The sequence below is a fragment of the Lepidochelys kempii genome, chromosome 3, assembly GCF_965140285.1.
Source record: "Lepidochelys kempii isolate rLepKem1 chromosome 3, rLepKem1.hap1, whole genome shotgun sequence".
NCBI lineage: Eukaryota > Metazoa > Chordata > Testudines > Cheloniidae > Lepidochelys > Lepidochelys kempii.
Genome location: NC_136382.1, coordinates 121286083 through 121310715, shown reverse-complemented (window position 1 = coordinate 121310715; position 24633 = coordinate 121286083). Strand labels below are relative to the sequence as shown.

General features: G+C 42.5%; 1 protein-coding gene across 2 annotated transcripts in view; it reads left to right on the top strand.

The window, feature by feature from the left end:
• Nucleotides 1-14534: 14534 nt before the first annotated feature.
• EZR (ezrin) overlaps nt 14535-24633 on the top strand; it is a 53682-nt gene continuing 43583 nt past the window's right edge. The window contains exons 1-2 of one of the 2 annotated variants that reach the window (XM_073337813.2): nt 14535-14707; nt 15552-15647. In XM_073337813.2, coding sequence (XP_073193914.1) covers nt 15636-15647 — 12 coding nt within the window. In that variant the 5' untranslated portion in view covers nt 14535-14707; nt 15552-15635. Of the gene's footprint in view, nt 14708-14741; nt 14830-15551; nt 15648-24633 lie in introns of those variants that run through there. The other variant, XM_073337814.2, reaches the window with a different exon arrangement.

Genomic DNA, 24633 nt, shown 5'->3' with positions numbered 1-24633 from the left:
GACTGTGCTGGCCAATCGCACCAGCCAGTGGGGCCCCCCAAAGCATGGGGCCCGGAGTGGTCTCCCCAATTTGCTGTACCCTAGGGACAGCTCTGTCAGCACTCTAATTCATCCAAAAGTAACCCTAGTCATAGGTGCCGACTCTGTGGGTGCTCCAGGGCTGGAGCATCCACGGGGAAAAATTAGTGGGTGCTCTGCACCCACCAGCAGCCAAGCTTTCCTCACCCCACACCCCACCTCCTCTTCCTCCCCGAGCGCTTCACATCCCCGCCCCTCTGCCTACCTCCCAGCGCTTCCTGCCCGACCACCACCAAACAGCTGTTTAGCAGCGTTAGCACTCTCTGGGAGGGAGAGGGAGGAGCGGGAATGTGGTGCACTCAGGGGAAGAGGTGGGGCTGGGGCAGGAATTTGGGGAAGGAGATGGAATATTGGTGGGGAGGGGGTGGAGTTGGGGTGGGGACTTTGTGAAGGGGTTGGAATGGGGAAGGGGTGGGAAGAGGCGAGGCGTCATGGAAGGGGTAGAGCAGGGGCGGGCCTGGGGAAGAGAGGGGGTCGAGCACCCACATGGAAGAGGGGAAGTCGGCACCCTAGTGGCTGCTGGTCCATAAAAACTCTGGGGCATTCTTATACTCTGTAGTTGAAGAAACTATTTGCAACTCCAGTGAGGAACAGTGTCTTCAGCTGCTGCAACTCCTCCTTTAGAGAAGAGATCTCTCTCTAGCTGGTCTGGTTGCTGTACCAGTATGTCCTTGAGAATAGTGTCAGAAGACTCCACTGAGCATGCTCAAAGTGGACTATCTCCTGATTGCACTGACACAGATTAAATCAGGGTAATGCCAATAAAGTTAATGCAGTTCCATCAATGCGCTGTGAGAGGGGACTCTGGACCAGAGTCCTCTATGTTCTAATGAAGGAATGGATTCTTCTCCAGTTGACCAAATGTCAGTCAGATGGGCCATCTTTTAGCAAGGCCACAGTCCCAAGTATTTGGGCTCTTCCCTGGCCGAGAAGACCATTATAAGGACCCCCCAGGAGAGTTATTTGCTTCCTTTAATATCAGTGAGAATCATGATCAGTGGTGTTACCAGATGTAATTCTCAATAACATGGCAGTCAGGCCAGGTGGAGTCAGAACTCTAGCTTGGAGGAGGCGGCAGTGTGGAATTCCTAATGTTTTCTGTAGCCATTTAAATCAGAGAATATTGCCCTGACAGCCAATTAAAGATACTCCAGCCTAGATCTGGTGTGACTTCCCTTTAGTGACCAGCTGCCGTGGGGGACAGGTAACCCAGCATTGTGGACTATGGTATTGTTACCCCTTCTTGATATGAGCACTAGTCAAAGTTCAGGGCCTTGTAGGTTGTTCCAGGTGGGAGTAGAAATTGGTGATGGAGTCTGGTATTTTCTCTGATGCAGTATTGTTCATTTACAAGGAACGTGCAAAGTCCTGCTTCTCCGAATGCAGGAGGAACCAAAAACAGGAGACAGCTTCTTGCTTTATAGCCTCAAGCCTCTTTACCCAGTACCAGGTCTAAAAGGCCTCTCACTCTAGCTTCTTCTAGGGTCATACACCCTTGTTCAGGCTGACCTTCTGCCTGTCTCAGACTCTCTCAGTTTCTTGTGTGTACACCAACTTGTTTCTCCACAGACTAGGGCTTTGTCTATATTATAGACTAGAGCCTATGCCGGCCCAGTTGTGGTGCCATAGCTATGCCAGCATAGCTCTCTAGGGTCTATGCAGCCTGTACTGACTGAAGGACTTTTTGTGTCTGTGTAGGAACTCCCAACTTCCCGAAAAACATTAGCTACATCACTGGAAGCCCTATTCAATTAACACAATTGCATCAACACTGGGGATTTTTCATATGCCCTGTAAGACACAGCTCTGCCAAAATAATTTTTAAGTGTAGACCAAGCCACGCACACGCACTCACACACACACCCCTAGTCAGAAAAATAGTCAGTGGAAATCTCCATCCACCTGGTGCTAGTTTCTGGGCAGAGTCCATTATGCCTTTTTCTAAGTTTGGCTACTTTTAACTATCTCTCACAGCAACTTTAAATGTTGGGTACTTACCCATCTGTTTCAATGAGGTTTTAACTCAACCTATAACAAAGCTTAACCCAGGTCAGAACACTATGTCTGCAGTGCAGTCAGGAGGCCCACATGCAGCATGAATAGGCATACCTGAGCTAGCTTTAACCGAGCTAGCTCACTGAAAATAACTATGTAGTTTCAGTGGCATGGGCTAGGCAGCTGCGTACAATCCCTGTTCAGGACCCTCGGTACATACTCAAGCAGCTAGCCCATTCTACTGTGGCTACACTGCTATTTTTAGTGAGGTAGCTAGATCAAAGCTAGCTCTGGTGGACCTATATGTGCTCTCCTGATTGCAGATAGACATACCGTAAGTGAGAGCGCATGCGTATGAGCTCTTCATCTTGTAGAGCATTGAAACTTTTGCCTATGCAACCAGGATCTACATCCTTCAGGACCTCACACAGCCAAAAAAGCCAAGATATTTTCTACCAGTATTAGTGTTATTACATGTTAATATATATTTGAGGGGGTAGAGGACTTCTTATGTTCTGCTTACTAGTGGATTTGGTGAAATAGTCATTAGCTGGATTCAGGCAAATTACTAAAACAGGGCCAAATTCATCTCTGGTTTAAATGCCTTTGAAATCAATGGAGTCACAACACAAGATATGTGCGTGGAGTGATCTTCTACTTTTTGCCCTATCTCTGCCATTGGATTTTTACTGGAAATTACTGGATTACCATAAATTAGATATGTATTCTGGTTGTTGATCTCCTGCTGTTTCTTACTGATCCTCAGATATCTGTTCTGGCTATAATTCTCTCATAACCCAATTTAGAGATGTATCATGGTTTAAACTTATTTACTACACATTGGAAGCTCTATTGAAAAAAATACAGAAAAATATATTTTCCAGCAACAACCATTTAATGTGTTAAAGGGAAGTTTTCTTCATGTAGGGCTGTTGATTTTAATTTCCATATAATCCATAGCAAATATATTAATTCTCTCTTATTCAAAGCCTGATCAAAAGCCCATTCAAGCCAATGGGAGCCTTTTCATTAACTTCAATAGTCTTTAAGCAGGCCTTCAGTGCATCAAAGTGGATCTTTGTAACAGGATGTACCCTGCACTGCTCTTCACAGGTCTGGGGTTCACAGTTCATTGATATGCAGCTTAACAATATCTCTCATATACTGCATCTTGCTAACTGTATCCCAACAAAAATAACAGTGAAATCCAATTTGACAATAATCTTAATACATTTTCAGAGGGTTCGATCTTTGGGATTTCCTGATTTCTGGTCTGCTGTCTGGAAGCATCAAGCCAGCATTGCTCCTAAGTAGCTAGGAGTGATGCTGAAGAGGACCATGATCTACAAGAGCAAAGTTTCAGACCTGTGATATACAGGGGCCATGCAACACTGAAGCTCCCATCGGAACTCTGGAGTACTTACAAGCAGTTTCAATTAGCAGAAATTCAGAAAATTGGGATTGCACTATAATAGAAAAAGAAAGGGGGCCTCTAATCCTGATTAACACTTTACAATTCCAATTGTCAACTAAAATCTCATAGGTGTTGGTATTTAGAGGCAAGAAATGCAATTATATGAACTTGCTTATCCCCCACTATTCACTTCTACCTGTAACCAGAAAATTGTCCCTGACTCTCAGCCGGATCCACCTCCCACTGAAGTCAGAGACAGTCTTTCCATTCACTTCCATGGGAGTTGGATCAGGACCTGTATTGGGGCAAATATGCATATAGTTAGCAGCAGTGATAACGGTAGTGGTGGTTTGTGTGATTTTCTGTCTCCTCAATGCCATAATCTCAACTGTATGGGATACAAACAATTTCAACTAGAATGCAATTATAATTCAATAATTTTCAAAGCCAGATGACATCAGGCCAAATCTTCAGCTGTTGTATATCAGCATTGAAGTTAATGCACCTATGCCAGTTTACACCAGCTGGCAGGCTGATTCCTCATGAAGAAATAAATATGTGTGCATTGTTTTTGAAAAGAACTTGCAACATTCCTTGATGTCAGTGTGCTGCATAGATGCACATCAGAGTGGAATTTGACCGTAGAACTAGAAGGATGAGGAAAGGTGAACTGTGGACTAGAAAAGAATGTAGTTGTTAAAGAACAGCTTAGTTACTAAGGATAACCCAGGTCTAGTTGCTATGGGCTTGGAGTGTGCTATTGTTGGGACGTGACTGTAAACACACCACTTCATAATCAACATGTCATAAAATGAGGTTACAAAAGCTGTCTAAATGAACAGCTGGTAAGGTACCGGAAGATTAATACAGGCAGTGAGAGATTGCATCTTTACATTCAGAAGGCCCTGTATGTTTGAATTTCCTAGAACAATGATCGGGGGCTTATGTGAAATGAATTTGCCACAAACAGAGGTAGAAGCAGCGAGGTTTCCTGCCAGACAGTTGATACACCTGGAGAGGCTGAGGCTGTGTTTGCAAAGCAATCCTGTTGCTTAGGATAATAATCATACATTTTGATTATGAAAACATAAGTTCCAAGTGTTGAGGGAAACCATATGCAATTAGAGGTTATTTTGTATTACAAGGTAGAGAAAAAACAGTACTGATGTGCAGGATGCTATTTGGTAAATGTTTGCAGTCTCACTGGCCCTCAAGAAAACATGCACAAAATGTATAATGTAATTGTTTCTACTGACTATAGTTTCATTCCATACAAAAAATTACTTTAAAGAATGTTCAGGATGAAAGTTAAGCACTCAAAGGTCAGAAATGGCAATGTTAAGGTTGCATGTCAACTGTGCCCACCTGAGTGTGTGCATTGATTCATGAGCACATACTTTATTTCCACAGGAACCATACCTTATTCAAGCTCCAATTCAGTAGGGTACTTAAGCACGTCTAAGTGAAACGTGAATTCTTTGAATTCCATAGGTCTCCTGAACTCCAGTGAGTTTCAAGGACCCACTGAAGCAAACAGGACTATTCCTGTGCTTAAAATTAGGTAATTAAATACCTTGCTGATCTGGAGCCTCAGGGCATGTCTACACAGGGATAAAAAACCCATGGTTGGGCTAGGTCAGCTCAAGGGGCTTGGGCTCCTGCAGTAAAAAATTGCTGTGTAAACATTCAGGCTTGGGCTCTCTGGGACCCTGTGAGGATGGAGGATCATAGAGCTCAGGACCCAGCCCAAGCCCAAACCTATATACAGCAATTTTTAGCCCTGTAGCCCAAGCCCCACAAGTCTGACCTGGGCCAGCTGTGGCCATGCCATGGAGCTTTTATCCCCATGTAGACATACTCTCGGTGTACCGTTAGATAAGGGTTGGAATGAGGCAGGGGAATGTTGTGAATCAGGTACGGGTCTTGTGGATCTCTACCTCATTCTGAGCCAAATTCTATTTGCAATTATGATAGTGTAAATCAGAATAGTAACTCCATTAATTACAATGAAGAGTCACTACTCTGGATTTAGGCTGGTGTAACCAAGAACAAAATTTGGTTCTGAACTCATACTTTGGACAGTGCACTGTGGTTTAAACCAGAGTAAGTGGTGAGTGAGGACAGCAGAATACGCCTTCCTCAGCGTAGAGGTTGGACATGAGGCAGAAGTGCACTCGCTGACCAGGGAGGATAAAACACCATGTTTACAATAATATATTATTAATCATTTGATGTCTTAAAGAATATTTTAACATAGGTATTTCATTTCTCTAAAGAACATATGTCATTTTTGATGTTGTCAATTAGCAATTGTCCTTTGGGCAGCCTCCCTCCTGCTTTAATAAGTTATTTTTAAAATCAGTGTTGCAGCCCCATCCTCATTCAGGGCCTGATCCTGAACCACTGAAATCAATGGGAGTTTTGCCACTGGAGCAGGAACTCACTGTACAGTGCTCAGCCTGCGACACAATGAGACAGGGAACCTGTGGAAATAGTCTGGGCGTATATGATTAAAAAGACTGTCATATTCATTTTCAGGTACCAACATGGATTTATTTACACAGAGCCACATTCTGGTCTCATTGAAATCAGTGAGAACACGATGTGGACCAAAAGCTCTTCTTTTACATTGTATCATGTTTGTTTCATCTCAGCTAGTTGCTGTTCCCACCAAAACCCAGTACTTAATGTAACTTTGAGTGTTTACACAATGGAGTAATGAAGGAGGCAATAAATTATTTCCTTTCCAATAGACCAGTTTGTACATTTTGCTCATTGCCACCTGAATTAAGTAATTAGAGTTCTTTGAAAAAAGTCCACAAAAGCAAAGTATCATTTCTTGTGCCATTGATCAATATTTCAATATAGTTTGTTTTGGTTACATTTTGTATGATATGATACTGTGTGAAGCGTGAGGGTTACCAAGATATAATTCACAGTATTAAGTACAATCCTTATACCAACAATGAGAGGGATTTTATATTTTCATAGAAAACATTCTGGAAACCCAAGCATCATTACCTATAAAAACAAGAATAGAAGGAAATGGTATTTTTAAAGAAAATTCCTTTTTTATTGAAGCAGCAAAACAACTTTTATGGGCATTTGACTTTACTTTTAGGGTAGCAGTGGACTTACCTTCACCAAACCCAGATCAGCCTGCCCTCAAAACAAAACAAAAAATGTCCCATACTCATTGCTTGTGTTCACCCAACCCACCAGCATGCCGCCTGTGTTGGCATCCATGTCACCTTCAGTGTGTTTCCCAAAGAATATAAGGCCTGATTCTTCCACCCATACTCACGTTGTTTAAATAGGAAAACTCAGTGAGTCAGATACTACTAGACATAAATAAGGGTGGCAGAGTCAGGCTCAAGCTTTTAAAGTTTCCATATTGGTATGAAGGAGTAATTTATGACCTCAACAGTATGTATGTTACATGTTAAACACATATGAGGCTCGACAGTAATGTCACTTACTGGTTTTGCACCAAAGTAACTTCATTGACTTTGGTGGAGTTACTTCAGATTTAGCTTGGCTTGACTCTGATCTCATACAAGTGCAGAAGAATCTCTTACTTTTATGCATGCAATCCTTTGGATAGTACTTAAACTATGAACACAGTTCAAGGTTATCACTATGAATTAACAAGAGTTAGCTGAGAAATTAGTCTAATGTAACTAATTAAAAATGGCAATGGAGTCCAGCTATAATGAAGACATGGCTTTTTTCACACAAAACATCTCCAGTATGGGTCCAATCCTGCAGTTCTGATTCAGGCAAGACTTCCTTTGAAATCAAAACTGGACTGTAAGTTTGGGTCCTATAAGCAGAGGCTCACTAACTGGCACTGTAGTTTGTGTATTTCAATGCATTTGAAATAATTAAAGTTTCCATTCTTCTCCCCTACAAATGGGGGGTTTCTATAGATGAGTTTCCCATAAATGGGTTACATTTAAAGAATGTCTAAATCTGAAAAGTAATCAATTACCTATTACTGATTGCTCTGAAATTGCTTTTTTGAGGTGCTTGTGAGTTTTTGGTGAAACTGTGGCTGTACTGGGATGGGTAACATAACATTGTGGCTTAATCTCTGGAGAGGAATAAGAGTCCTAAAGTAAAGCACCTAAATCTATATTTGGGCACATAAAAAGTGGGTTGTTTTCAGAGGGTGTGAATACCCACAGCTCCCATGGAAGTCTGTGCCTGAGCTACTTACTGTGTATGCATACAGGACAGAAACCATGCTCCAGAGCTAAGCTAGCACAAATAAGTGCCTTCTATACTGTATTTATTATTTCATTAGAATTTTCCTTTGTTCCTGTTCCCTTCTCTTTCCTCATAGCTTACCACAGTTTCATCTAACTGGAAGTCCAACCCTTAACTTTAAGCCCATGTTTCTGTAGGCCAACATGAAACAAAATGTATTTATCCATCCTTAGTGTATAGGATTGGCATGAGTATTTGTGCACTATAAATATTCAAAAGCTATAGATTTTAAGGTCAGAAGGGACCATTTTGATCCTCTTGTCTGACCTGCATAATGCAGGCCTCAACCAGTAATTTCTGCATCAAGATCATAACTTTTGTTTCAGTTTCTGTTTGAGTTATATTGCCCTTGTTAAAATGTGGTATTTTAGAAAGCAAACAAAGCTCAAGAAGTGAGTTTGTGCCCACAGTTGCTGAGGCACTGTGGCTCCTATTCCTGCAATTCCTATTTTAAGTACGGTATAGAAAAAAAGACACTGTCTCAAATACCACGGTGTGGGAACTGTGAGCAAATGTTGACTTTTTAATGGCAACCACTGCATGGCTGACTTTCCTAGGTAACCAATACCATTCAAGGTCACTCTGGTTCTTTTGAATATCCTCCTGCCCCCATCTTTTTTTAAATGTACTTTTTATTTAATTACATTTACAAGCCTTATTTTGAGGATTTAAACGGTACTTAGTGGTGCCTGGACCCATGCTGGTTCTCTGTACAAGAATGAAATTCACCTTCTGTTTTTAAAGGCAGTATAACAAGAAATACTTTACAGAGTGTTTTGAAAGGAGTTGCTAGCCAGCATATTGCAGAACTTCATATTTACCTTTTGTGCCATGAGTCAGAGCTAATTACTTCACAGCCACGCACCTCAGACTAGGTGTGTCATTGGGAGGCATTGAAAACTCCATTTGCTTTAGATTACCTCCATGCCTAACAGCATCAGGTGAGCAGTAATCAGCGCAGTACCATTTTCTCCCAGTGAGGCCTCAGAATACATTTGGTTTGGTGGCCTCCCTGTTTCTGAATTGCCTCTTTGAAGGCACCAGTGACTGATTAGATAAGGCAGTTATGTGTATGCAGAACTGTATACAGCCCAAATAATAAAACGTGTTAAGTTTGCTCTCACTGTTTATCAGTGTAGTTTAAAACTGATAGAGGATTTATTTGTGGATGTGTAAACTGCACTGTTCAGCATGAAGCATGAATAGCTCTTTATCTCAGGGGAAGTGGACAAGCCTATGTCCAACAGAAGTTTGATTCCAGGTAGGTTCTACAAAATACCAGGGACCAAATGCAGACCTGGTTTAAGAAGGCACAGTTCTACTATATTCAGAGGCATTGCCCCACTTATACCATGCCTGAATTTGGCCCAGTATCTTTAGCAGTAGCCATCCACTTTCAACACATTTGCATTACCATAGAGCAAACAGAGGATCTCCCAAGTGTGTCCCTGTACTCCAGTCTCCATCTTAGCATCTTACTCATGATTAAGGTTAAGATTTTGTCACAGTTATTTTTAGCAAAAGTCACGAACAAGTAGCAGGCAAAAAAAAAAAAATTAATTGGAGCCTGTGACTTGTCTGTGACTTTTACTAAAAATAACTGGGAAGAATGACAAGCTGATAACTGGGGGGTGGGGTGGATGACAGCTGGAGCCCAAGACTCACTGCCATGGCCGCAGCTGCAGCCTCAAGGTGTGGGGGCTGCAACACTGACAGCTGAAGCCAAAGAAGTTATGGAGGACCAGTAAAGTCAGGGAATCCGTGACCTCCATGACTAAATCATATCCTTAATCATCACTCTGTTTTTACAGACAGAGAAACTGAGCTGCAGAGATGTTAAATGACTTTCCCAAGGTCACACAGGCCCCAATCCTGCAAAGTGATCAGTGTGGGCAGACCTTTATATCCACAGAGTCCTTACTGAGCAGGAGTGGGACCTCAATGAGGTCCAGTTTCATGTTCTGACTACTGGTTCCCTGAGCCTCACTCCCAAGCCTCTACTGACTGGACAACATTACTTTTCCTTTCATTATCATTACCTTTGTGTAATGAGTAGGTGGCAGGTAGTGATAGGTGGACCTGAAAAGATTCAGACGTTTAGGCTTGGATATTTAACCATTCAAATAAATGCCCAACCCTCATCCATGCTATCTGAACATTTGGGATCTGCTAAATTGGGCTTTATTCCTCCGTGGAGCTCTGTGCCTGCTGAGAGCTCATTGCAGGACTTGATTTGGAAATCTCACAGATGCTGACTTTTTCCTCACCCATAACTATTTCACATTTGGGGACAACGTATACCTTCAAATCAGCAGCACTCCTATGGGTACCCGCATGGCCCCACAGTATGCCAACATTTTTATGGCTGATTTAGAACAACGCTTCCTCAGCTCTCGTCCCCTAATGCCCCTACTCTGCTTGTGCTACACTGATGACATCTTCATCATCTGGACCCATGGAAAAGAAGCCCTTGAGGAATTCCACCATGATTTCAACAATTTCCATCCCACCATCAACCTCAGCCTGGACCAGTCCACACAAGAGATCCACTTCCTGGATATTACAGTGCTAATAAGCGATGGTCACATAAACAGCACCCTATTCTGGAAACCTACTGACCTCTATACTTACCTACATGCCTCCAGCTTTCATCCAGACCACACCACACGATCCATTGTCTATAGCCAAGCTCTACAATACAACCACATTTGCTCCAACCCCTCAGACAGAGACAAACACTGACAAGATCTCTATCAAGCATTCTTACAACTACAATACCCACCTGCTGAAGTGAAGAAATAGATTAACAGAGCCAGAAGAGTACCCAGAAGTCACCTACTACAGGACAGGCCCAACAAAGAAAATAACAGAACGCCACTAGCCGTCACCTTTAGCCCCCAACTAAAACCTCTCCAGCGCATCATCAAGGATCTACAACCTATCCTGAAGGATGACCCATCACTCTCACAGATCTTGGGAGACAGGCCAGTCCTTGCTTACAGACAGTCCCCCAACCTGAAGCAAATACTCAGCTGCAACCACACACCACACAACAAAAACACTAACCCAGGAACCTATCCTTGCAACAAAGCCCATTGCCAACTGTGTCCACATATCTATTCAGGAGACACCATCATAGGGCCTAATCACATCAGCCACACTATCAGAAGCTCGTTCACCTGCACATCTACCAATGTGATATATGCCATCATGTGCCAGCAATGCCCCTCTGCCATTTACATTGGCCAAACCGGACAGTCTCTACGTTAAAGAATAAATGGACACAAATCAGATATCAAGAATTATAACATTCAAAAACCAGTCGAAGAACACTTCAATCTCTCTGGTCACTCAATTACAGACCTAAAAGTCGCAATATTACAACAAAAAAACTTCAAAAACAGTCTCCAACAAGAGACTGCTGAATTGGAATTAGTTTGCAAACTGGACACCATTATATTAGGCTTGAATAAAGACTGGGAGTGGATGTGTCATTACACAAAGTAAAACTATTTCCCCATGTTTATTTTTGCCCCCTACTGTTCCTCACACATTCTTGTCAACTGCTGGAAATGGCCCATCTTGATTATCACTACAAAAGGTTTTTTTTCCTCTCCTGCTGGTAATAGCTTACCTTAACTGATCACTCTCGTTATAGTGTGTATGGTAACATGTATGTTTCATGTTCTCGGTGTATATAAAATATCCCTACTATATTTTCCACTACATGCATCCGACAAAGTGGGCTGTAGCTCACAAAAGCTTATGCTCTAATAAATTTGTTAGTCTCTAAGGTGCCACAAGTACTTCTGTTCTTTTTGCGGATACAGACTAACACGGCTGCTACTCTGAAACCTGACTTTTCCTGGAATTTCTACAAATACTGATTTCTGGTGTGTTCAGACATGCCACAAAGAGTGGCTGAGTTTGGCATTTTTTCTCCTGAGGACAGCCAGAAACCAGAGGTTCACACTTAGGATACATGAAAATAGAAAATATTGGAAAGAATAAAGTGTTTTTAAAGCTCAGAAAATGTTCACTTAGACATCTGGCACGTAAATACTGAGTTACAGGTGGTTTATGTTGATGTGATATGTGTATTTATTGCTAATGTGTGAAGTCTCATAACTGCTGCTGCACAGACTGTCAATTCGATAAAATTTAGTGGTAAAAAAGTTAGTATAGATGCTCTATCTTATGGTGATGTCACACACAAGATAGATTTTGGATGGGAGACTCTCACGTGTGACAGAATTACCAACTTAATATCACTTCTGCAGGGCTCATGCACTGTAAAATTTAGCACTACATCACTGATTATATCACACAAACACACACACACAAATGAGCTAGCCAAAGAAATAAAAAGTGTCAGGAAGTTTTCTTAAGGTGTGAAAAACATCTTGTTTCACATTAATCAAAACCAGCCCTATCCATGAAAATTTGCAAACTACCAAAAAGACAACCACAAAATCCTCCTCTCTGTGCTGAGAATAAGCATGAAACTTTCCAGCCCAAAAAGCAACTGGAGGTCTAACATAGTGAATGCCAGTGAAAATGAGGTAGGATCAGAGTCTAAAATAGGGAAAGAACAAGTCAAAAATTTCTGAGACAAGTTAGATGTCTTCAAATCACTAGACCTGATGAAATGCATCCTAGAATATGCAAGGAGCTGATGGAGGAGATATCTGAGCCATTAGCAATTATCTTTGAAAAGTCATGGAAGATGGGAGACATTCCAGAAGACTGGAAAAGGGCAGATATAGTGGAAATGGAAATAAGGACAACCTGGGGAATTACAGACCAGACAGCTTAACTTCTGCACCTGGAAAGATAATGGAGCAAATAATTAAGAAATCAGTTTGCAAACACCTAGAAGATAATGAGGTGATAAGTAACAGCCAGCATGGATTTGTCAAGAACAAATCATGTCAAACCAACCAGATAGCTTTCTTTGATAGGGTAACAAGCCTTGTAGACAGGGGGGAAGCGGTAGATGTGGTATATCTTGACTTTAGTAAGGCTTTTGATACTGTCTCACATGACCGTCTCATAAACAAACTAGGGAAATACAACCTAGATGGAGCTACTATAAGGCGGGTGCATAACTGGTTGGAAAATAGTTATCAGCGGTTCACAGTCATATTGGAAGGGCATAATGAGTGGGTTCCTGCAGGGATCAGTTCTTCGTCCGGTTCTGTTCAATATCTTCATCAACGATTTAGAGAATGGCATAGAGAGTACACTTATAAAGTTTGCGGACGATACCAAGCTGGGAGGGGTTGCAAAGTGCTTTGGAGGATAGGATTAAAATTCAAAATGATCTGGACAAACTGGAAAAATGATCTGAAGTAAACAGGATGAAATTCAATAAGGACAAATTCAAAGTACTCCACTTAGGAAGGGACAATCAGTTGCACACATACAAAATAGAAAATGACTGCCTAGGAAGGAGTACTGTGGAAAGGGATCTGAGGGTCATAGTGGATCACAAACTAAATATGAGTCAACAATGTAATGCTGTTGCAAAAAAAGCAAACATAATTCTGGGCTGTATTAGTAGGAGTATTGTAAGCAAGACATGAGAAGTAATTCTTCTGCTCTACTCTGTGCTGATTAGGCCTCAACTGGAGTATTGTTGTGTCCAGTTCTGGGCACCACATTTCAGAAAAGATGTGGACAAATTGGAGAAGTCCAGAGAAGAGCAACAAAAATGATTAAAGGTCTAGAAAACATGACTTCTGAGAGAATATTGAAAAAATTGGGTTTGTTTAGTCTGGAAAAGAGGAGACTGAGAGGTGACATGATAACAGTTTTTGAGTACATTAAACGTTGTTACAAGGAGGAGGGAGAAAAATTGTTCTTAATCTCTGCGGATAGGACAAGAAGCAATGGGCTTAAATTGCAGCAAGGGCAGTTTAGGTTGGACATTAGAAAAAACGTCCTAACTGTCAGCATGGTTAAGCACTGGAATAAATTGCCTTGGGAGGTTGTGGAATCTCCATCCTTGTGGATTTTTAAGAGCAGGTTGGACAAACATCTGTCACAGGTGGTCTAGATAATACTTACTGCTGCCTTGACTGAGTGCAGGTGACTGGTCTAGACCAGTGCTACTCAAAGTGGTGGTCCATGGACCGGTGCGGGTCCACTAGCCATCAGCTACTGATCTGCATGCACATTGGAAAAAAAATTGTTGGTCCCCCACATCAGATAGCTTGAGAAGCACTGGTCTAGATGACCTCTCCAGGTCCCTTCCAGTTCTATGATAAGGAAGAAAATGGAGAAAATTGTAAGCACCTGCCAAAGTGGTAGTTGCAAAGAAAGTGCTTCTTCAAATTACATGTGGAGAGTACAATGCGGGGGTGGGGAAGGGCTAGTGGGGTGAAGAATTTTTGTCCAAACCCCAACAGCGCTAAATCCAAACAAACCCAACTCTGGGTAAATTCCCCAGGCACGTTGTTATTTGTACTGGAGGCTCCTTCCTGTTGTTTGCTTCGCTCGCTAAACTCGGACCTAACGCTCGTTCATCACTGCGCCCTAAAATGCCCGGCGGTAATTTCCCAGGCTCAGTCCTGGGAGAAGAGCGCCACGCTGACTGGCCGGGGGGGAAGCCGAGAGCGGTGCAGGTGGGAGCAGCCCTGCCTGGGGGCTGGCGTGCGCAGGGAGGCAGCCCCGCATTCACGCCGCGTGTGGACACTCTGAGCCGGACCCAGGCTTGTCCACACGGGAGAGGAGAGGACTGGGGGCGCGCGCGCCGCTCCTCGCGCCGATTGCGGTCCCGCGGAGGCAGGCGGAGAGAGGGAGGCTGGGGCACAGCCCGGCGAGGAGGCGGGCCCCCGCTCGGCCATATTGCAGGGGGAGCGGCGGGGCGGGGCCAGAGGCGCGCACAGGGACCCGAGCGCAGCCCACGGCCGGCTGCCAGTGTGCCCAGTCGCCGCAGAGGACGGCCGGGTAAGGGTCCTCCCAGCAGCTCCCCTCTCCTAGCCGGCGGGGCCGGAGCCTGGGAAGCCGCTCAGCTTCCCGCCCTGGCGCCTGTGTCCGGCCGCGGGAGGACGGGGCGGCGCTGCCAACAGGTGTTGCGGGGATCGGCGCGCCGGGAGCTGCCGCCGCCGGTCTCCCCGCTTCTCCGGGGCGCGGTGCTGCCCGCAGCGCCGCGCGGCAGAGGCAGAGTGGGGGGCAGGCAAGCGAGCCCTGCCGGCTCCGGGTGTGGGCAGACCGGAGCCTAGAGTCCGCCTTCGGCTTGACCCCAAGAGCTGTTGGGCTCCCCCCCCGCCCTTCCCTGGTGGCTGTTTAAGGGCAAAGGGAGCCCGCTGCTGCCCTGGCCCCTCAGGGGCTCTCTGGGCAGGACCCTTCAGCGGCTCCTCGCAAGGACTCTAAACCAGCTGCTTTGCAAGGCAGGATCTTAATTGTATTGAATGCGTCCGACCTGCCTGCTGGCAGCAGCCCGGGCGGGCGGACTGTGTTGCAAACCAAGGGCTGACAATAGTTTCCAGTTTCTGCTCCCTCCTCCTTCTTTCCCAGGTTATTAAGCTTATACCGCTCAGGAAAGGTGTGTCTGGCCAAATGACCTTCTCTGGTTGCAGCTGGCGCTCCCCCCCCCCTCCAAGTGGGCGAGGTCACTTGTGGTTTTCTTTTCTTTTTTTTAAGCAGTGGAGTTCCTTAGTAATTGTTGGTCATGTCTGAATCATCCTTGCTGCTCCCCCTGATTACTTAAGAATCCCAGCAGAGGTTTTAAAGTTCTTTACTTTCCCCCCTTCTCAGTAAACCAGAACTTTTTCCACTCTCCTGTTACCAGATCTCTCTAAAATAGAAGAAACACCTTCAAGCCACTGCACCAGCATTTGTTTCTGGAATAACAGAGCCACTGCAAGAACTGAAAATGCCCAAACCGGTGAGTGTTATATTTCGTGTCTTCTATCTTGTGGCATTCAATGTACATTCTATGTTTTACTGTAGATTGGTAATTTACTTTTTTTTAGATGATTGTTTCCTTCTAACACTTTTCACAGAGCGATCACACTATATCTGGTCTCAGTCCTAATCCTCAAAGGAAATCAGCACAACCCCTTCAAAAGTTGAGCCTGGGAGCTTAAATTATAACTATTAGACACTAAAAAGAACGGACTGAACAGAGACGGTGGTTTATAACAATCTATAACCCTTTCCCCCCAGCTGTCTTCCCCCTCCCTCCTTTCCCCCCGCATGACAGAAGGGGTGTTAATGGGCCCTTTCATCTTGAATGATCCCTTGAAATATGTATTAACTATTTATGCTGAACAATCTGTTCCACCTTATACTTAGCTGTAACACCCTGAGTGTATCTCACAAACCTGAAGAAGAGCTCTTTAGAAGAGCTCTGGGTAAGCTCTGAAGTTTGAGTGTCCTGGTCCAAGAAAATATATTACCTTGCCTGCCTTGTTTCTCTATTTCCTTCTATGTTTAGAAGGATTATAGAAATTAAGACATCACAATTTGAGAGATCCATGCGAATTCCAAATCTTTTTGACAGGGCATAGCAGCATGATGAAGTCATATAACCAGAGCCACTGGTTTTGTGGTTTGATGGTTTTGTGTACCTGTTGTGCAGGGGGTGCTAGGCTGGCCTCGAGGGGTGGGGTTAGGGTGCAGGGGGTGCTAGGCTGGCCTCGAGGGGTGGGGTTAGGGTGCAGGGGGTGCTAGGCTGGCAGCAGAGGTCAGGCCTGCACTCACTGGCAGGAAGCAGCAGGAGCGACCCCAGCCTGCCCCACTCGAGCTCCCGGAGTCGTTAGGGGGATGGGGCAAAAGCTGGAAGGGGGCAGGGCCTTGGGAAAAGGGGTGGAGTGGGGCCTCGAGTAGAGTGGGGATGTTGTCCTGGGCCTGCACCCCCTAGGGATGGCCCTGCATATAACCATCCAATATAAAAATCAAATGTTGTGTGGGGAGAGACAAGGTGTGCTCAAGTGAGAGAGACAATTTCTAATTCTAACAATCAGAAATCCTATCCTTCAGTTCTTAATTTAAACTTTTATTTATTTAGACTTTTTTTAAATTTTAAACTTTTTATACTAGTATTTAAAATTATATAGTACCTTAATCTAACTATACAAAACTCTACCCCAAGGGCAAGTAACTGTTTTTGGTGGGCAAAAATATAATTAATTTTGTTCATTTATGGTTAACATGGGTGAGCAGACTTTGAACCTGAGTTGGTAAATCTTTGTAATTTTGCAAGGTTGCCTTAAAGGTAGAGGGGCATGTGTGTGTTCCTTTGTAAAAGAGCTCATTTATAGCCTGTAGACTGAAAGGTGTCTGAGGCTAAGTCTATTTTGTAGTGACTTAAGTGTTTTGGTTTTTTTTAAGATTCATTTGCTATTAAAATGTAATCATTCCAAAAGAGGAGAAATAGACTTATTTCTATGCATTATGAAGTATACTATGTAAACTCTCTCTGTGTGCATGAAGATATCAGAGCCAAAGAATTCGCTGGTTCCAGCAGAATTTATAACTGAAAAGGGGTTTAGTAATGGACTTTGATTGGAGATGGGAGGCAGAGGTCAAACAGCTTGATAAAAATTATATTGTATTCTCTGGAAAGATATTGAAACTAATATGCATACTTAAAGTTCATTGAATAAGTCACTTAATGAATAGGTCACTTCTAGGACAAGAATGCCAAAGGCCTTGCTTTTTCAAAGTGCTGAGCATTTAAACTCATGGGAACTGCAGATGCTCTGGACCTGAAAATCAGGCCTTGGTTGTGTCAACTATAACTATAAATTTTATAAACTGATTTTTGGACTAGAAAGAGAGCATAAGAAGTTTTTTTAAATCAAATGCATTTTGTATTCTAAAACCTTCGTATGTTGGTAGGAAAAATACTAACCCTTGAGTAACTTAAAAGGGAGGGATTTTATTATGTTCCCAAATGTAACTTTTAGAGTTAGCAGTTAACAAAGTTGCAACTATTTTGTTTTATCTTATAGAGAGACACACACTACCTATCCTAGAAGAGAGTCCTGTGGCCTTTTATCTCTGTTTCTGTCTAGTCAACACTAATATAAGTGTTCTTCTGTAACAGCTCACAGGAAGCACTACATAGGATTTTATTAAGAGGCATGATTTTAGATTTTCATCCAAATATAGGCAAAAATAACTCAATTTTTTTTTTCTGTGCAAGCTTGGTCCACTTCTTTTTTTTTTTTTTTTTTAAATGTTGTTGCCAACATTGCTATAAATATCTTAGAAAACCCGTTGCTAGTTGGGGACGTACCACATATAACAATTAATTCACTCAAAAGACTAGAGGCCTGATCAAAAGCTCATTGAATTCAATGGACTTAGGATCAGGCTTTTGCTGTGTGCTATAGTTTGCTGTCAGGGGAAATCTTAAAGTTGCTAACCATAAAGGACAAAGTTAGTGCATTACTGCCACTGTATATCTTCCACAGAGGCCTGTCATCAATTTATTTTAAAATGCGGTGCGGCTGTAGCAAGTCAGAGCTCTGTGGCTTTGGGGTTTTTTAGTTATAGCTCTGCTTTGGAAAAAGGGTAAACAGATTTATCTTCCAGTGACTAGCAATTGATGTTCCACCCATCATAATGAAGAGTTTGTTTAATTGTGTTGCCAATGACCATTGTACTACAGTCCAAGGTTAACATGTATATGGACTGCAGAATGTCTAAAAAATTTCTGACTGACGATTCAGTGTTCAGTAAAAATAGTACAATCTCTCTCCTTTCTTTATGTAAGAATATATGCCTTTCTATTGATGAGAGGTAGTAATGTCCATATGAAGGTCTTTTATAAAGTCTGCCCCCCTAAAAAAAAACCTTTTTGAGATTCTAATATATTGCATTATGAACAATTTACCCAGTTTGCAATCTGCTTAACAGGAATGTGCATGCACACACAAATATCATATCCGTTGAGAGCTTTATTAAGCGGATCCATTTTGTCTTCCCTCCTCCTCCATGCTGTTTCTCCAGTTTGCATCTTGGTATTGACGTTTTTACAGTTAAGATGGAAATATCGTAGTGTCAGTGGAAAGCGTAAAGTGCTGCAAAGACTATCCTATAACTTTCACAGACTACCAAAGTGGCATTGGCAAACAAACTTTTTGAAATCATTCAGTTGGAATAATCTGAACTCATGGGCTCTGATTAATTTATGCTGAAAGGTACTGTAGGCTGAAGAAAAGTTCTTTCATCTAATCAACAAAAGCTGCTTACAACCATGTTCTTAATTCTACCTGAACTGAGCATGACACTGGAGCAATACCTGACAGAGATTGATATTGTTCCTCTCCTTTTGCTGGCTACTAAGTGAATAGGGAAGAGCCAGAATGTTGACAGGTGTGTGTGTGAGAGCAGCTGGGGAAGGGCAGCCAGCACCTCCTTTGGTTGGTTTCTGAGCCACGTGCCTTATTGGCTAGGATTTACAGGCATGGCTCTGTGGCAGCACTTACTGATCTAGCATAAACCCAGTCTTTATAATCAGTACTTAATCTGCTGTTCAGTAGACCTAACTCGTATGTTTACTGGAAAAGGATAGAAGAAGAATCATACTGGGATTACTTTATTAGAATGCGTTGCTCAGTCTGCCAGTTTCAAATTAGGGGTGATTAATTTGGACTCTTCCCAGCCCTGCCGCTTGTTTTTTACTATCATTAAATAGGATTTTTATCAGTTTATAGGGCATTGTGGGATAGAAATTAAAGCTGTCACTTCAGAGCTGGAACTGCATTGTGAGAGATCAGAAAAGGATAATGCCCTCTGGCCAGAAGATTTAGCGACTCCTAAAGGGGAGTTAACATACTAAATTAGATTCTGTCTATTTTCCGTTTAAAGTAGGTAAGATGTTGACTCCTTTATACCAGATCACCACATCACTGTAAAAAAATATGATTTATCTGTTCATATTTCATACCATCATTGATGGGAGACTTTGAGATGACCGATTGCTCTTATTTTTCATAGTAGTCCCTTTTTAAAATTGATTAAAAAGCTCTAATTCAGTAATTTAAAAACTTTAAAAAAATCCTTGAAAGCAAAACCAACAAAACAAACGTACACAGTTTAGAGCAGTGGTTCTCAAAAAAAATTTTCGTGGACCACTTGAAAATTGCTGAGGGTCTCGGCGGATTACTTAACGATCTTTCCAAATGGTGTTTGTACCATTAGCTAACTATTGTAAAGTGCTTTGGATAAAAGCACTATATTAAAAAAAAACTTAATAATTAACATTTTTTGGTTCTACAGATAAAAGCACACAACTCATATTTTAATATCAGTATTCTTACGTTTCTAATGCGATGGATGTGCCCTCTCTCCCCTGCTGTGGCAGCCCCCGAGCTGGGGCTGAGAAGGAGGAGGGGTCTCTCCCTGGCAGCTGCAGCTCTGGATCTGGGGAAAGTTGCCTCTTTCTCTGGCTGCCACAGCCCTGCACATCCCAAATTCCCCCCACCCCTTCTTGTCACCCCTCTGCCCCCTCCCACCTACCCCTTATTCTCCTCCCGCCCCCCCCCCCCCGGGCCACCACCTCACCTTACATCTTCTCCAGGTCCAGACACCAATTTAGTGGAGCCACGCCTGCTCCATGAGCCATGGCCTGTGGCCATTTGTTTTCTTGTGTGCAGCTGCCCAGGCTCACACCTTAGAGAGAACTATCCGTGGACCACCTGAATGGAGCTCACAGACCACTGTTTGAGAACCTCTGCTCTAGAGATCATTACCTTTTTGGTTCCATTTGTCATTTTATACAAAGAGATTCATTGCTTAAAATCAGGACACTGGCAGTACTACTGCTCTAGTGGCTTGTATTTTTTAATAGCTTTTTCCCCTTACTACTAAATTAACCCAATCATATCCCAGCACTGTCAGCTACATTTGAGGGGATTTCTATTGAGTCTTGTGATATACATTTTACCTTACAGAAACTGCTATAAGATGAATTAAAAACTATCAGCAGTACTATATGGCAGCTCCAAAAAATACCAACACAATTAAACTAAAATTGTGGATTTTTCAACAAGCATGTAATAAGTACAAAGTGTAGCTGTTCTGAAGGTAGACACGCTCTTAAATAAGCTATTTAGTGCACAACTTTAGGTCCCCAATCCATGTGTGTTTGGAGGTTGGGATGGAAGCCGTTTGGGATGGAAGCAATTATCAGTCAATTACTAGCAAACCAAAATTGTGTAAGTTCCTTAGACAATGGTTCCCTAGATTATGCATACTAAATTATTTGAGCAAGTATAAGTAGATGTCATCCTGTTCTGAAGGGATTTACCTAGACTCTGCCTGAGATTTGTTTATCTTAAAAACAAAATAGTAGAAAAAAGTCTAAACTCAAAGTTCTGCAGAAGTTGCTAGGGAAGGGTTTACAGAAGTGTACTTTGGTGAAACCCTTCTCAGTAAATGAGGGAGGGGAAGCCACAAATGTAAGGGGCAGCAGAAGAAAGTGTGTAGGTGGCAATAGGGAGGGAGCGTAGTTGTTGGCAGGAAGTGAGTTGTGTTGGGCCTGGAACATGAAAAGCTTGACTTGGAAGGTGAGAGGAAGCCAGTGAAGGGCATTGTGAGATTGATATGGACACAATGGCAATAGAGGAAGGTATTTGACTTTTTTCTAATGCAGTAATCTTTTTGTACAGATGTGGAATGGTTCTTTCAGGATCTACAACCAAAGCTCTGTATACGAACATCAGTCACTTTTTTTGTTTGTACTGAGTTTGATAGTGATTTATCTCTAACTTTTTGCCCAGCATATAATTTGGATTTTTTAGTAAATTCTTTTTGTGATCAGAGCTGAGCAAGTCCTGTGTAATGAATGATTTACTTAACAAACCTAGTCTTGCCTTCTGCTGGTGGAATGTCTGTGTGCTGATGGCAACTTTCTCAGACTTATTTGGTCTTGGTTCCTTTTTATGTGGGGCTGTTACCTGTGGATGTTTCCCCCTACCCCCAAGCTGTGTGCGGCAGTGACTGGTCAGATAAGTCTCAGGGTATGTTTCCTGATTTAGTCAAGTGCATACAAGTTTTGTGAATACCGGAAAGCAGATTTCATATTTAGCTTCTACAGATTTGTGAGATTGGCGCTCTCTACATTTATGCCTCTAAAGTTCAGTCTCTTACTTTCCTGGAAGGCAACCCCTAAAAAGGGGGTGAGTACGGTCAGAAGAATTCATTTTTAAACACCTGAGAAAATAGTCGTGATAAACTTTTCCCCTTCTGTACCTCCATCCCAAAACCTGGCTCTATTCCTCATTATGTACCTTTAACTGTGGAGGACAGTGGACTCCTGCCTTCATGTTTCATAAAGGAATTATCTCCTTCAATTCTTCGTATCAGATTGGCGTAACTGGGTCTTTGAGTCTAAAATTAACAAAACTCTTGTATATGTTGACACTCACAAGCTGTTCGCAACGTCTATTGCACTTAATTCCTCCTCCCCCCAAGATGAATTTTTACTATCCTTTCAAGATTGGTTTAGCTATCAAAGCCAATTTAATGTTTAAAAGTACTCACGAGTAATATAAGCAGTATATTTATATTTGTACTTTACCGGTCCTTGCCACTTGTCTCCTTCTCCTCCCACCCCCCCACACACCTTGATCCTTAAGCGTTGTGTGTTCCACCTCTCTCCAGAGAGGTGATACGTGCAGGAGCAACAGGGAAAAAAGGGGAGGGGCTGATGCTTCCCCCACCACTGCCCAGGAAACTGCCGTGGCAACAGGGAAACCCCCTGGTGGCTGCATGTGGCCATGGTGGCTGCATTTGAGAAATGGTGGTTTAATGTCTTGTCTTATTCGAAATTTAAAAACAAAAAAAAGTGGGCTACCTTATAGTAAAGAAAAAAGCTCTGCGCTTCTATTTGGAGACATTATACAACAAAAAACCTGATAATTTTAAAAGTAGGTCAGATTTTGAGACTAAAATTACTTCATGACCTTTACACATTTGCATGTGTGTGTAATTAGCACTGCGTTCTTTCTGAAATGCAACCCTCTCTTCAGTTCTACTCTTAGTAGCAGTATCGCTAATGAAGTAAGAGTAGAACTGAAGAGAAGGTTGCATTTCAGAAAGAACGCAGTTTGCAGTGGCACCAGGGGCTCAGGAATGCAAGCTGGGGCAAGGCTTTCATGCCACCTTCTGCATGCTAATAAAACATTTTTTTTTCCTACAGCTCAGCCTGCCTCTCACATCACTTATTATTAACAAAACAATTCCATCTTGGCTTGCACTGACCTCTCTTTACGTGAGAGCAAATAGTAATTATTATTTATCACTCAAAGCGTCTCCTTGACTAGAATGTAAAGTTTTTAAGGCAGTGCACTCCACAGATGCCCACAGAGAATGTGTAATGTGATGGAGGGAAGCAGGTAGCTGTGGAATGGGTGAAACCTAAGAAAAGAAGGGGGAGAAAAGGCTTGTGGTCAAATCAAATAATGCTTCGCTACCTAAAAGGTGCATTGGGAAATAATATTTAATAAAGCATTTTTGACACACATGGGATTGGCATGGTCTCTGAAACTAGGCACAGATGATAATGCCTTACTTTGGGGAAATTGTAAGTGTTGCCACCTCTTTTCATGTTCTCTTCTCACACATTCAGTTCCCTAAGAATATCCCTTCGTTTACCATGATGCCTCCGAGGTAACTGCGGAGAGCCTGATTACTAGTAAGAGCTTTCCAATGGGTATAGCTTGTGCCTCTCATCCCTTTCTGGGCACGTTCTTACTCTTCCACTTCCCCCGGACCCTCACACTGTGTTTTCTGAACTGCCTGGACATGACCCTCTGGAAGTGTACATTACTGGCCTCTCCTTTCATCTGCTTTCCCTGTTCTCACTTCCTCACCCATTCATCTGCTCTGGCGGTGCCATACTTAGACCCATAACGTTCATAGAGCACCTCTTGAATAGTAATGTTATATACTGGTAGTGCTGAGACATTCTAAGCAGGTTGTGTTCATGCTACAGTGGCCAGCGTATTTAGTCATTGGACAAAATCTACTTTGAGAAGGGAAACCTGGACTGTGATAGTGCGTGTTCCTAGGCAACAAATTTACCATAGGATCTTCAGCTTCCACCAGATATGGACTGAAGGATCTTAAGGTTAATGCATCCTCCAGGGGGTGTACCATGAGAGAGTAAACTTTCAAAGCAATGCCACCACTGAGCGAAAAACACGAGTATTACTGGTTTGGGTTTGAGTTAAGCACCTGAACTTGCACTCACACTGGTAGTGGTTTTCCAGATTGATCCCTTAAATTTAATAAAGATACCAAGTGGTCTTGAAATATTTTATAGGGCTTATCCATAATATTAAGCTTTGTTTTATTTGATTACAAAAGGGTATTCTATTACACGGTCAAAAAACTACTAAAGCAATGTCAAATGGCTAAAAATCCCTGAAATTGTTTGTAAGCCTGAAAGTCTAGAATGTTTATTTCTAGTGTTAGTCAAACACTAATATTTACGGCTCTTGCTAACCATGGAGCAAACTTTGAACTCCATTTTTAGAGTCTAGACTGAGTGGCAATACATTCAGCAACTTCTGTAAACAAAGCCATTCATGTTTTAAAAGCTTCAGTTTAGGGTGTAAAGAGCTTATTCTTGTAAATACATTGAACTATATTAACAGGATGCAATTTTTTTGTGTACAGCTGTTGTGACAAAAGTGTCTAATCTGTAAAGGAGTTTCATGCAGTGGCTTGCAGATTTCCTTGGTGTTTACCATTTTAATACAAAGAATCTATTGTTTGCTGTGGTCTGTGAACCATTTGTCATCAAGAGGAGTAGTGCTGTGTTGAAGTAATCAGAAATGGTTGTGTGTTACAGCAGTTCTTGTGTGTACAAATATGGCACACTAAGTAAGTGCTAATAAAGTCTTTACCACATC